The sequence below is a fragment of the Carcharhinus amblyrhynchos genome, chromosome 7 (genome assembly GCF_965287045.1).
Source record: "Carcharhinus amblyrhynchos chromosome 7, sCarAmb.v2.hapA, whole genome shotgun sequence".
NCBI lineage: Eukaryota > Metazoa > Chordata > Chondrichthyes > Carcharhiniformes > Carcharhinidae > Carcharhinus > Carcharhinus amblyrhynchos.
Genome location: NC_137330.1, coordinates 104,440,742 through 104,454,948, shown reverse-complemented (window position 1 = coordinate 104,454,948; position 14,207 = coordinate 104,440,742). Strand labels below are relative to the sequence as shown.

Genomic DNA, 14,207 nt, shown 5'->3' with positions numbered 1-14,207 from the left:
AACATTACAGCGCAGAACAGGCCCTTCGGCCCACGATGTTGCGCCGACCAGTTACAAAACAATGACCCACTAACCTAAACCAATCCCTTTTCGTCCATAAACCTATCCACGGATCTCTTAAACGCCCCCAAACTAGGCGCATTTACAACTGCAGCAGGCAGGGCATTCCAATCCCTCACCACCCTCTGGGTAAAGAACCTACCCCTGACATCCGTCCTATAACTACCACCCCTTAATTTAAAGCCATGCCCCCTCGTGCTAGATTTCTCCATCAGAGGAAAAAGGCTATTACTATCCACCAGTTTCAAGGGCAAATAGGAATGGGCTAGCCTGCAACTCTCATATCCCACGAATGAATAAAAAATAAATGTGGTTGACTCTCAAATACTCTGAAATGGAGAGGAGTTAGGGATGGACAATCTATTTTAGTCCAACCAGTGATGCCCACATCCTGTGAATGAATTAAAAAAAAATTGGCATGTTTATCATCAATGATGTTATCATATTGGTCCTCCTGCACATCTATTAGTGTACTCATTTCAGCGATCTTCTTCTGGCCTGTAATCTTACGTTCCTTCTCTGCTTGAATTGCTGCTTTGTCTAATTTTCTCAGGCATATCTCTTTTGACAGAGTGACAATTTATCAATCTGTTCCTTCTGTCTTCTGATTGAACCAATCTTCTGTTGTTCTTTATTCCATGCATTTGCAAACCATTGCATTTATCCAATGCCCCCTAGTAATTGACTCTTCCACTGTGGGAAAAAGCTTCTGTCCTTGCCTCTCATAATCTTGTAGACTTCTATCAGGTCTCCTCTCAACCTCCAGTGAGAACAAACCAAGGTGAATCCATCATTCTCTTCTATCAACATTTGACAACAATCTCTTGCTACTTATGCTTTACACATTTTCAGAAAACTTTTTGATGTAGTTGCTTTTATGTTCAACATTTCTTCCTTCTTGTCTTTTTTTAAAATTATGATATGGAGTTTTTAATTCGACAAAACTCCACAAAGATAGTGATCCAAGCCGGGAATTGAACCTGGGTCCCTGTTGCTGTGAGCCAGGAGTGCTAACCACTGTGCCACCTTGTCACAGTAAAAAGTCTGACAACGCTATATTGGGAATTTTCAAGACAACGCCCAGTCCAACGCCGGCATATCCACATCATGACCACCTTGTCACCCCAGTTGTGTTCTTTCTTTGGGTTTATCCATTGTTATAAATTCCACACTGGACAATTCACGCATTTTTGCAGAATGCCAAGGGGCGACTCTTCCAAAAGTGCTGAATTGGCGAGAAAACTGGTGGAAATCACAACTGTTTTTTCAGTTCAACTTCAGACCCAAATCCCCCACATTCTGTGCAATGCAAAGATCACAGTCATGAATCTCATTGAAAGCTCGGTGGCGGGGCCTATTCACGCCGGAGTCTGACAATTCCGGGCCACTGCGCATGCAAACACATACACGTCGGGATAAGAAAATCAGATCCCCAGTTTCTCAAGCTTATTTGTTTTTTCCACATGACTGGTACAAAGAACAAGGAAAATTACAGCACAGGAACAGGCTCTTAGGCCCTCCAAGCCTGCACCAACCATGCTGCCTGACTTAATTAAAACTCTTTACCCTTCCGGAGACCATATCCCTCTATTCCCATCCTATTCATGTACTTGTCAAGACGTCCCTTAAAAGTCACTACTGTACTTGCTTCCACTACGTCCCCTGACAACGTGTTCCGGGCACCCACTACCCTCTGTGTAAAAAATCTGCCTTGTACATCTCCTTTAAACCTTGCCCCTTGCACCTTAAACCTATGCCCCCTAGTAATTGACTCTTCCACTCTGGGAAAAAGCTTCTGACTATCCATTCTGTCCTTGCCTTTCACAATCTTGTAGACTTCTATCTGATCTCCTCTCAACCTCCATTGCTCCAGTGAGAACAAACCAAGTTTCTCCAACCTCTCCTCATTGCTAATGCCCTCCATACCGGGCAACATCCTGGTGAACCTTTTCTGTATCCTCTCCAAAGCCTCCACATCCTTCTGGTAGTGTGATGACCAGAATGGGACACTATATTCCAAGTGCGGCTAACAAAGGTTCTATAAAGCTGCAACATGACTTGCCAGTAAATTCAGTACCCCAGCCGATGAAGACAAGTATGCCATGTTCCTTCTCGACTACCTTCTCCACTTGCCTTGCCACTTTCAGTGACCTGTGTATCTGTGCACCCAGATTCCTTTGCCTATCAATACTCTTCAGGGTTCTGCCATTTACTGTATATTTCCTATCTGTATTAGACCTTCCAAAATGCATTACCTCACATTTGTCTGGATTAAACTCCATCTTCCATCTCTCTGCCCAAGTCTCCAACTGAGCTATATCCTGCTCTATCCTCTGATGGTCCTCATTGCTATCGGCAAATCCACCAACCTTTGTGTCGTCCGCAAACTTACTAATCAATCCAGTTACATTTTCCTCCATATCATTTATATATATTGCAAACAGCAAAGGTCCCAGCACTGATCCCTGAGGAACACCACTTGTCACAGCCCTCCATTCAGAAACGCATCCTTCCACTGCTACCCTGTAGTTTGATCATTCACTTGGGTCTCTTGAAAATTAATATAAGAACGTAAGAACATAAGAAGTAGGAGCAGGAGTAGGCCATCTAGCTCTTCGAACCTTCCCCGCCATTCAATAAGATCATGGCTGATCTGTCGTGGCTCAGTTTCACATTCCCGCCCTCTCCCCATAACCCTTAATCCCCTCGCTTATCAAAAACCCATCAACCCGCGTCTTAAAAATATTTAGCGAGGCAGCCTCCACCACCTCAGCGGGCAGAGAATTCCAGAGATTCACCACCCTTTGAGTGAAGAAGTTCCTCCTCAACTCCGTTCTAAACCGCCCCCCCAATATAGCTCTGGTGAATGATCGTTTTAGAGCAGAACTATCTTCAAAGGTATAGTGACTCTTGCAGCAGATGTTTCAGGATGTTGTGCATGAGCTGTATGGATCAAATCCTTGAGCTGCTTCACTCTGAGACAAATAGTTCTCTCATAAGCTCATAAGATATCGCAGCAGAATTAGGCCATTTGGCTCACTGAATCGGCTCTGCCGTTCGATCATGGCTGATCAGCTCCTCTCCCCATTTTCCTGCCTTCTTCCTGTAACCCTTCAACCCATTACGCATTACAAATCTGTCTAACTCAAATTTACTCACTGTCCCAGCATCCACCACACTTTGGAGTAGCAAATTCCACAGTTGCACAACCTTTTGGGAGAAGTAGTTTCTCCTCAACTCTGTTTTAAATTTGCTATCCCTTATCCTAATCTATGACAGGGAAGTGGAGAAGATTTTCACACCAGATCAGTTATGATTTCATTGAATGGTGGAGCAGACACATTGGGCCAAATGGTCTACTTTTGTTCTCATGTCTTATAGTCTTATGAGTGATGGAGCCAGGAGTTCCAACAACCTCACCTTGCTAGCCTGGAAGGAGGCCATAGCAGAGGTTATGATGCCGGGAATCAAAAAAGAAATGCCCTACAGCGCAAGAAAAGGATGAATTAATGATTTAGTCCACTCTGTCAGAGTAAATCAATCTCCTGCTCAATCCAAGCTTACACTCTCACAATGGCATCTGAACTCAAAGGGTTACATCCCTTTCGGATCTAGCACATTAATAATGGAGGAGACATAAGCATTCAATGTCACACACATAAACACCACCATCTCATTTATGATTCTGCATAAACAACACCTTCAACAGCACATATCACACAGAGCAGCATGCATGCTTTCCAACCTCCTCTCCATCCCTTCTCACCACACTTCATTTACTTGTCCATGCAGACCAAGCTTGCCCACAACAAGAGGGCGAGATCTCAGATCGGAGGTGGAACAGTGGACGTATAGGAGTTCACAATGCTTGAGGTTGAAGCAGCCAAGTTGGCAGTGGAGCATAGGGGTTGCTGCTCTGGTGAAGATGAGATTGGGACCATAATATTCTGCCCACTTACTGTGGATTTGATTTTCAGTGGATTATAGTGGCCTCCACAAGCTCCCACATATTATAGCTGCAACACATCACCTGCCTTAACCATCCTTAATGTGTTTTGATTATCTAATTAATTAATTGTTTCACTAATTTTAATACCAAATGTCAGAGCAATTTTCTGTGAGGTGACAAAAACAGAAAATGCTGGAAAAACTCAGTAGTTTTGACAGCATCTGTGGAGAGAGAATAGAACCAACTTTTCCCCCTCAGATGCTGTGAGACCTGCTGAGTTTTTCCAGCATTTTCTGTTTTTGTTTCAAATTTCAGCATCCACAATATTTTCCCTTTATTTCTGTGCCGTGTGCTGGTCTCTGTAGGAGAAAGTAACAGTACTAACTTGAAGAATTTGGAAAAGTCATGATGAAACATTGATGTGATTATTTTATGAGTTAATTTTTTAAGTTCATCTTTACTGAAAACAGAATGCAAGTTATAAAATACTGTTCTAAGTGCACATAATGTATTGTTGTATTATTGTTCTTGCAATTGTGTGTTTGGGACAGTATTCTTTTTAAATGTACATTTTTTAGGTGCTTTTTTTTCTTTTGCTTTTTAGTCAGTAATATATAAATTGGAATTCTTGGGCCTACAACCTGCAGCTCTGGTACAACACCTATATGAAGAGGAAGAAGAAGAAATACCGGAAGAAATCGACGATGTGAGCAATCCACTCAGGAAAAACAGTGTTTTATTTGAAACTTGAACTCGTCTCTTCTTGTGTTTTTTTTTCGATTTATTTTGAATTTCCCATTCTGCTTCACACTTGGCACTGCTATCACTAGTATAGCCTAATATAGGCATCCTCTTTATGGGAGAAGCCATTTTAATGGAATTGAATTAGGATTCACTGGCTCATACTAAAGAAAATCACACCCAGAAAGTGGTTGCTTATTTTTTCTGCCAAATTAACCCTCATTTGCTGCTCATGTGTTCAATTGGTGTCATTTTTTGATCTTGTTGATCCTCAGTGTTGTGTTGATTTGTTTTTTACTACATTTTTATTTTAGATGTTAGCAAAGCTTGGATTCACACTCTTGAGAAAATCCATGAGCATTTCCTTGTTATCTCTAGAACAGAAAAATACCTTAGGTCAACATTTACCTGAAGGTGTTGTGGTTGCTCTTTTGGCTTCTAAAAATTGATCTACAAATTTAGCTTACCACTGTAAGAGATTGAAGATTACTTTAGCAGTGCTTTGGTAGGCCTGCTTCTGCAAGTTAATTTCTTCAATTCTACTTACTTGAAGGTGAAGCCAGGGGAACAAGAGTTCTCCTCCCAATTCCATTTAAAGATTTCATGTCACGGACAAGTACTTATCCCCACCCTCATGGACGGTCATCCATATTTCCCAAGCCTCCAATTGCTCTAGACTCCAATCCCACTCCGCATTCTCTTTTGATGAGTATTTTATGCTAAAACCAGCTCTGAATCTGTACATGGAAGTATTTTACCAAAATGACTTAACAATATTCTTCTTAAACGTTCCTCAACAGGATGATCTGTATCGATCTGCTGCAGTGATGAAACGTACAGCACCTGGATATCGCTGGCGTAGGAGCAAGTGGGGCCGAGCATGTCCTGTGTCTTTATTTGAGGGAAATGTTATTATGGGAAAATCGCAGTTTGCTGCAAGGTACAATTTTAGGAATTTTCGGTGATATTTTCATGTTTTAAAGCTTTAGAATATACTTTCAATGGATTTTCCTGTTACTTTTAGAAATCATCAAAAAAGCAATTTGAGTTACCTAAGTGGAGCTGGAGCCTGAGTGGGGTTGGGGCCCGAATGGGGGTAGGCTATAACCTGGCGGTAGAGTGGGGGTGGTATGCACAATGACTGGACAGCTTATCTGGAGGAGGGTCTGCAAGGTAGGGGAGAGGGATGCATAGGGGGTCCATCATGGAGTGTATCAGGAGTGTCCTGATGCCCCAATGCTGGCGAACTATATTGGAGAGAACATGCTGCTGCTGATGGGGGTGAGTCTGATGTCCTTGGGGTGGGAAAAGTCTCCCAGTTCACTGAAAGATCGGGGTGGCTTGCATAATGGGTGCCTGAGTGCTCTAAAGCTGATTTCTCCGGCAAGCTTGGGCAATGCCACTCCCTGCTCTGCTGGTGCAAATCTCCCTGCTATCAAAAAGTGAGGGAAAATTGTCATGCCAAACTCATCCAAAAGACAGGTATGGAACATACTGCCCCTCCCATCTTTGAAGGCATTTCCTCCTAAGGTGATTTGAACCAAGAATTTTCCCACTTCCCATTACCTCTCTTAAGCGAGCATGAGGATCTGTAGGGACTGGATGGAATCATGAAGTAGCATGGATGGGTCATGGTGAATGTGGGAAAATGTGGAATTTGAGGACAGGTGTGAGTGATGAGGGCTGGAGACGTTTCTGATTTTATTTTAACAGCATCAAAGTCCCGCAGCACCAAGGTGGGCCTTTTAAACAGTCTTCCTGCACACTATTCAGCCCTGGTGACGACCTCTGAGCAATCTCCTGCGACCGCTGGCCTAACTATATCCAGCACCCTGCACCTGCTCCCAAACAATAAAAATCCTGTCTTTGAAGATACTTTCTCCTAAGATGATTGAGCCCAGGAATTTTCCCACATCCATTACTCTTCTTAAGGTTGAAATTCCAGGCCTTCAGCTTTCCCTTTTTTGTCTTTCTAGGTTAAAGATGTTGCATTTCCCTCCCATTTGCAATAAGTTCACGTGTCAGCTTAGTTCCATTGTTTAGGATTCTTATCTGAGTTATCGCATTCCACGTTTTGCTTATCATATAGGTTGATAGGCCACTGAGTATTGAGGAGGTATGCCAGGGTTGAAGGTGATATTCTTTGGATGATTCATCACACTGTGTGTCCTTCTGCCAGGGTGGTGAGTGTTTGGAATAAGCTGCCAGAGATATTAGTAGAGACTGGTCTTTTAAAAAGCATTTAGACAGTTATATGGGTAAAATGGGTATAGAGGGTCAAATGCGGGCAACTGGGACTAGCTTAGAGGTTTTTTAAAAAAAGCAGTATGGACAAGTTGGGCTGAAGGACCGTTTTCCATGCTGTAAACCTCTATGATTGTACAACTCTATGAGCTTAGACAAGCATTCAAGTTCCATATCATGTTACAAGGAAGACCTAGGGAGTTTGGTCAGTTGGTAATTCACAATCAGCCAACACTACTGAAAAGAGAATGACTTGTCATTCATCACAATGCTTCGAGATATAGAGTCATAGAGGTTTACAGCATGGAAACAGGCCCTTCAGCCCAACTTGTCCGTGCCGCCCTTTTTAACAACTCCTAAGCTAACCCCAATTGCCTGCATTTGGCCCATACCCCTCTATACCCATTGTACCCATGTAACTATCTACATGCTTTTTAAAAGATAAAATTGTACCCACCTCTACTATTACCTCTGGCAGCTTGTTCCAGGCACTCAGACCTTCTGTGTGAAAAAAATTGCACCTTTGGACACTTTTGTATCTCCCTTCTCACCTTAAACCTATGCCCTCTATTTTTAGACTCCCCTACCTTTGGGAAAAGATATTGACTATCTACCTTGCCTATGCCCTTCATTATGTTATAGACTCCTATAAGGTCACCCCTCCGCATCCTTCGTTCCGGAGAAAAAAAGTCCCAGTCTATTCAGCCTCTCCTTATAATTCAAAGAACAAAGAACAACCCAGCACGGGAAACAGGCCCTTTGGCCCAACGAGCCCGTGCCGCCGCATCATCCTACACCTATTCTACCCTGCGTGTCTACGAATGGAACCCCTAACTTAGCCAGATTCAGGGGAGAATAGTGTCAATTTGGTAAACCAATCAGCCTAAGAGCACATCTTTGGGGTGTGGGAGGAAACCGGAGCGCCTGGAGGAAACCCACGCAACCACAGGGAGAATGCGCAAACTCCCACAGACACAGGCCCAAATCCATGTATCTGCACAGCTAGCAGTGCTAGTCACTGAGCTGTTGCGGCGCCTGTCTACTGGTCCAGGATCAAGCACACACACCGACACGAAGTACTAGGCCACCCCCGGAACCTCCAAGAGCAGCCCACGCACGACCCACCGTGTGCATGCCCCTTGTTTGACAACAAGGTGGACCTCCACCTGCGGAATAAAAGACAAAACGTTAACATACAAGTCTGCATTTCCGGTGTCTCCCGAGGCTCTGACCTTCGGGTAAGCATTCTCCAAGGCGGCCTTCACGACACACGACAGCGCAGAGTCGCTGAGCAGAGACTGATAGCCAAGTTCCGCACACATGAGGACGGTCTCAACAGGGATCTTGGGTTCATGTCGCACTATCTGTAACCCCCATGACTTGCCTGGGTTTGCAAAACCTCACTTACTGTACTGTCTGTACTGGAGACAATACACATCTCTTTAAACTGTGATCAGTGCTCCTTCCACTCACATTATCAGCCACTTCAGGTCTTGAACAGCAGGTTAGGTGTAAGGATTCGCATTTTAATCAGTAATCTCTAAACTGTCTGTGCTTTATATGCTCTGTCTGAGGCCAGAACTCTCCATTCACCTGACGAAGGGGGTAACCCCGAAAGCTAGTGAGTATATTATCAAATAAATAGGTTGGACTAAAACCTGGTGTTGTCAAACTTTTTACTGTGACTAGGCAGCAACCCAGAGAGTGCCACCCTGGAGGTTCTGCTCTTTAGTTTGGACCCCAACTTCCTAAATTGCCTACGGACCTTTACCCTACTGCTCCTCCCTATGTCCCCCTCCCCTATGTGTACTATGACCTCTGCCTGGGTCCCCTCCCCTTTCAAAATTCCCTCTACCCTTTCTGTTACGTCCTTTACCCCTGCTCCAGGGAGGCAGACCACCATCCTGGAGTCACGCCTCTGCCCATAGAACCTCCTATCAATGCCCTGGACCCTCCCATCCCCTACCACTATCACCTTGCCAGCCCCCTTCTGTCCCTCTAAGTCATTCTGGCCCTCCTGCCTATCATTTTGTGCCCCTGTCGATGAATCTTGGGGGGCCACTGGGGAGGCCGGGGGACCATGACTACTCTTCTTCTTCCTCTTTTTCCACCTAACAGTCGTCCACCCTTCCTGCTCTTCAGCCCTTGGGACCTCTTCCTGCTCATGGTTCCTAGCCATTGTCTCCTCGTTTTCCCTGACCAGAAACGCATCCTCCAGACGCCCCTCGAGTTGCCTGACCCGGGCCCTCAAGCGCTGCAGTTCTAAACATTTAGCACAGATGCGGACCTTGGGGAGATGTGACACCACCAAGAACTCCCACATGCGGCACCTAACACAGCTTATGTTCCTCCCTATAGCACCTGCCATGTCCCAACCTCCTGTATGTGGCAAAAGGTAGAAATCTGCCACTCACCTTCTGTAATCCTGCTCTCGCCTAAGCCCAGCGAGCCAAAGCCCTTCTCACTCAGCTCCCACTCACTCCGCTGCCCGCTGTCGACGCTGCCCGCTGTATGCCGCTACCTCCTTTTTTATACCCCCCGCTCCCCCCTCCCGACAATCCCCTCGCCTAACTTCCGGTACGGAAGTAAACTACACTCTGACAAACCCCGCAAACTGGAAGTGCAGCCACAAAGCGATTTTCAGGTAAATCAGGCACTCACCACAGCCACAGCCACCAGGTACACTGCTCCGGAGAACATCAAGTCCTGTTAGCATCCTAGTAAAACTTTTCTGCACCCTTTCTAGTTTAGTAATATCCTTTCTAAAATAGGGTGACCAGAATTGCACGTAGTATTCCAAGTGTGGCCTTACTGATGTCTTGTACAACTTCAACAGGACATCCCAGCTCCTGTATTCAGGGTTCTGACCGATGAAACCAAGCATGCCAAATGCCTTCTTCATCACTCTGTCCATCTGTGACTCCACTTTCAAGACATATGAACATGTACCTCTAGATCTCTTTGTTTTGTAACTCTCCCCAGTGCCCTACCATTAACTGAATAAGTCCTGCCTTGGTTCAACCTACCAAAATGCATCACCTAGCATTTGTCTAAATTAAACTCCATCTGCCATTTGTCAGCCCACTGGCCCAATTGATCAAGATCCCGTTGCAATTGGAGATAATGTTCTTCACTGTCCACTATGCCACCAATCTTGGTGACATCTGCAAACTAACTAACCATGTTGCCTATATTCTCATCCAAATGATTAATATAAATGACAAATAACAGTGAGCCCAGCACTGATCTCTGAGGCACACCGCTGGTCACAGGCCTCCACTTTGAAAAACAATTCTCTACAACCACCCTCAGGCTTCTGTCAAGAAGCCAATTTTGTATCCATTTAGATACCTTACCCTGGATCCAGTGAGATTTAACTTAATGCAACAATCTACCATGTGGTACCTTGTCAAAGGCCTTGCTAAAGTCCATGTAGACAACATCAACTGCACTACCCTCATCTACCTTCTTGGTTACCCTTCAAAAAACTCAATTAAATTTGTGAGACATGATTTTCCACTCACAAGGCCATGCTGACAGTCCCTAATCAGTCCTTGCATCTCTAAATGCCTGTAGATCCTGTCTCTCAAAATACCTTCCAACAATTTAACCACCACAGATGTGAGGTTCACTGGCCTGTAGTTCCCAGGCTTTACCCTGCAGCCCTTTTTAAACAAAGGCATAACATTTGCCACTCTCCAATCTTCAGGCACCTTCCGTGACTATCAATGATTCAAATTTCCTCCCTAGTCTCCCACAACATCTTTGGATATACTTCATCAGGTCCTGGGGATTTATCTACCTTGATGTGCTTTAAGACTTCCAGCACCTCCTTCTCTGTAATATGTACACTCCTCAGAACATCACTATTTATTTCCCCAAGTTCCCTGAATCCATGCTTTTCTCAAAGTAAATACTGATGAGAAATATTCACTTAGGATCTCACCCATCTCTTGTGGATCCACACATAAATGACCTTGTTGATCCTTAAAAGGCCCTACTCCCTTCCTTGTTACTCTTTTGCCCTTTATGTATTTGTAGAAACTCTCTGGATTCTCCTTTGCTTTATCTGCCAAAACAATTTTGTGCCCCCTCTTTGCCCTCCTGATTTCTCTCTTAACTCTACTCCTATACCTGCTATACTCTTCAAGAGATTCACTTGATCCCAGCTGCCTATGCGTGTCATGTGCCTTTTTTCTTCTTGACCATGGCCTCAATATCCCAAGCCATCCAGGGTTCCCAACTTCTGTTGGCCTTGCCCTTCACTCTAAGAGGAATGTGTTTATTACCCTGAACCATGGTTAACACTCTTTTGAAAGCGTGCCACTAACCAGACATCCCTTTGCCTTCCCACAGACTCCCCAATTAACTTTTGAAAGTTCCTGCCTGATACCACCAAAATTGGCCTCGTCCCAATTTAGAATTTTAACTTCTGGGACAGACATATCTTCTCCATCGCTATCTTACAACCAATAGAATTATGGTCACTGGTCCCAAAGTGATCCCTCACTAACACTTCTGTCACCAACCCGTCCTTATTTCCCAAGAGGAGGTCAAGTTTTGCCCCCTTTCATAGTCAGGCCATCCACATATTGAATGAGAAATTCCTCCTGAATACACTGAACAAATTTCTCTCCATCCAACCCTCTAGTACCATGCTGTCACAATCAATGTTGCGAAAATTAAAATCTCCGACTATTACCACCCTGTTTTTCTTGGAGCTATTTGTAATCTCCTTACATATTTGCTCCTCAATTTCCAGCTGACTATTTGGGGGCCTATAGTACAACCCTATCAAAGTGATTTCCTCCTTCTTATTTCTCAGTTCTACCCATATAGATTCAGTGGCCGAGCCCTCAGATATATCCCCTCTCAGTACGGCCATGATGCTTTCCATAATCAAAAGTGCAACTCCCCCTCCTCTCTTACATCCTGTTCTATCTTTCCTGTAGTATCTGTACCCTGGAACATTAAGCTGCCAGTCCTGTCCCTCCCTCAGTAATTGCTATAATATCCCAGTCCCACGTACCCATCAATGCCCTGAGTTCATCTGTCTTGCCTGTCAGGCCTCTTGCATTGAAATAAATGCAGTTTAATCTGGACTTCCCTTGTTCTCTGTCTTGCTTTTGCCTGATCTGTCTTGTACTAGGATTACTGATACTGCTTTTACTAATTAATGTGCTCTCTTTAACTTCTGTGCTGTCCTCAAACTTCTCTTCTGTCTCTGTACTGCTTTGGATCCCACCCCGCTGCCAAACTAGTTTAAACCCTCCCAAGTGGCTCTCGCAAATCTCCCTGCCAGGATGTTAATCCCCCTCCAGTTCAAATGTAACCATCCCTCTTGAACAGATCAGCCCTTTCCCAGAAAAGATCCCAATGATCCAAAAAATTAAATCCCAGCCCCCTGCATTAGCTCTCAAGCTAGGCATTCATCTGTGTAATCCTCCTATTTCTATTCTCACTAGCACATGGCACTGGTAGTAGTCCTGAAATTACTACCTTCAAGGTCCTGCACGTTAGCCTTCTGCCTATCTCTCTATATTCACGTTTAAGGACCTCATCCCTTTTTCTACCTATGTTGTTGGTACCAATATGTACAACGACCTCTGGCTGCTTCCCTCCCTCTTAAGAATGTCCTGCAATCGCTCAGAGACGTCCTTGACCCTGGCACCAGGGAGGCAACATAACATCCTGGAGTCTTGATTGTGGCCACAGAAACACCTGTCTGTGCCTCTAACTAACGAGTCTCCTATTACGACTGCTCGCTTGCTCTTTGCCCAACCCTGAGTTGCAGAGTGGCACTGAGAGTATAAAACTAACTTACCTTGAGGAACTGCGGCCGAGTCTGCAGGGAGCAGTCCCAATACTACTTCAGTATTTCCCTCCCTCCCTCCTCCTCTAACGAAAGAAAAGTTGTCAGGAGACCACAAGCAAGGGAGAGGTGAGTTGCAATTCTTTTATCCTTTTACCTGTATAAGGGCAATATGGCAGCTAGGGCAGTGGCATGCTCCTCCTACCAGATGTGGGCAATTAGGGAGCAATCTAGTCTCCCTGACAACTTTGCAGGAAGTGTGTCCATTTGCAGCTCCTCACGGACCACATTGTTCAGCTGGAGCAGCAGATGGATATACTGCAGAGCATACAAGAGGCAGAGAGTGTGATAGACACTAGTTACAGGGGGGTTGTTACAGGGAGGGATTTACAGGGAGCAGCTAGGCCTGTGACACGACAGCTGGTTCTGCCATGTCACAGCAGGCCTGGCTGCTGTTGGTATCTCCCCCTGACAGGCTATCCCCCTCAACATCATCCAAAATGGTATGCCGGTTTGAAAGGGGAATAGTCACAGGAGATCCTGCACTACCTGCCTGCCTCTCCTGGCGGTCACCCATCTATCTGTCTGAACCTGTGGTGTGATAACCTCCCTGTTACTAGTGTTTATCACACTCTCTGCCTCCTGTATGCTCTGCAGTGTATCCACCTGCTGCTCCAGCTGAACAATGTGGTCTGTGAGGAGCTGCAAATGGCCACTCTTTCTGCAGACAGTCAGGGAGACTAGATTGCTCCCTAATTGCGCACATCTGGCAGGAGGAGCATGCTACTGCCCTAGCTGCCATATTGCCCTTATACAGATAAAAGGATAAAAGAATTGCAACTCACCTCTCCCTTGCTTGTGGTCTCCTGCCGACTTGTTTCTTTGTTGGAGGAGGAGGGAGGGAGGGAAATATTGAAGTAGTGTTTGGGACTGCTCCCTGCAGACTTGGCCACGGATCCCCAAGTTAAGTTAGTTTTATACTCACAGTGCCGCTCTGCTCCGCCCTCCAACTGCTTCCTGCAGACTAGGCCATGGATTCTCAAGGTAAGTTAGTTTTATACTCACAATGCCACTCTGCTCCGCCCTCTGATTGCTCCCTGCAGACTTTTATGATGTGAAGTTGTGGCATTGGATTGGGGTAGGCACAGTAAGTAGTCTCACAACACCAGGTTAAAGTTCAACAGTTTATTTGGTAGCGCGAGCTTTCGGAGTGCTGCTCCTTCATCAGGTGAGTGCAGGATTTGTTTCATAAACAGGGCATAAATATTTACAAATTACAAGATAATGGTTGGAATGTCAGTCTTAACAGGTAATCAAGTCAAAGAGCAAAGAAAATTACAGTACAAGAACAGGCCCTACGGTCCCCCAAGCCTGCACTGACCATGCTGCCGACTTAACTAA

The 14,207-nt window shown here is 45.0% G+C and overlaps 1 protein-coding gene across 1 annotated transcript in view; it reads left to right on the top strand.

The window, feature by feature from the left end:
* ak9 (adenylate kinase 9) overlaps window positions 1–14,207 on the top strand; it is a 341,329-nt gene that overhangs the window by 62,786 nt on the left and 264,336 nt on the right. The window contains exons 10-11 of the mRNA XM_080193447.1: window positions 4,614–4,715; window positions 5,551–5,690. Coding sequence (XP_080049573.1) covers window positions 4,614–4,715; window positions 5,551–5,690 — 242 coding nt within the window. The remainder of the gene's footprint in view (window positions 1–4,613; window positions 4,716–5,550; window positions 5,691–14,207) is intronic.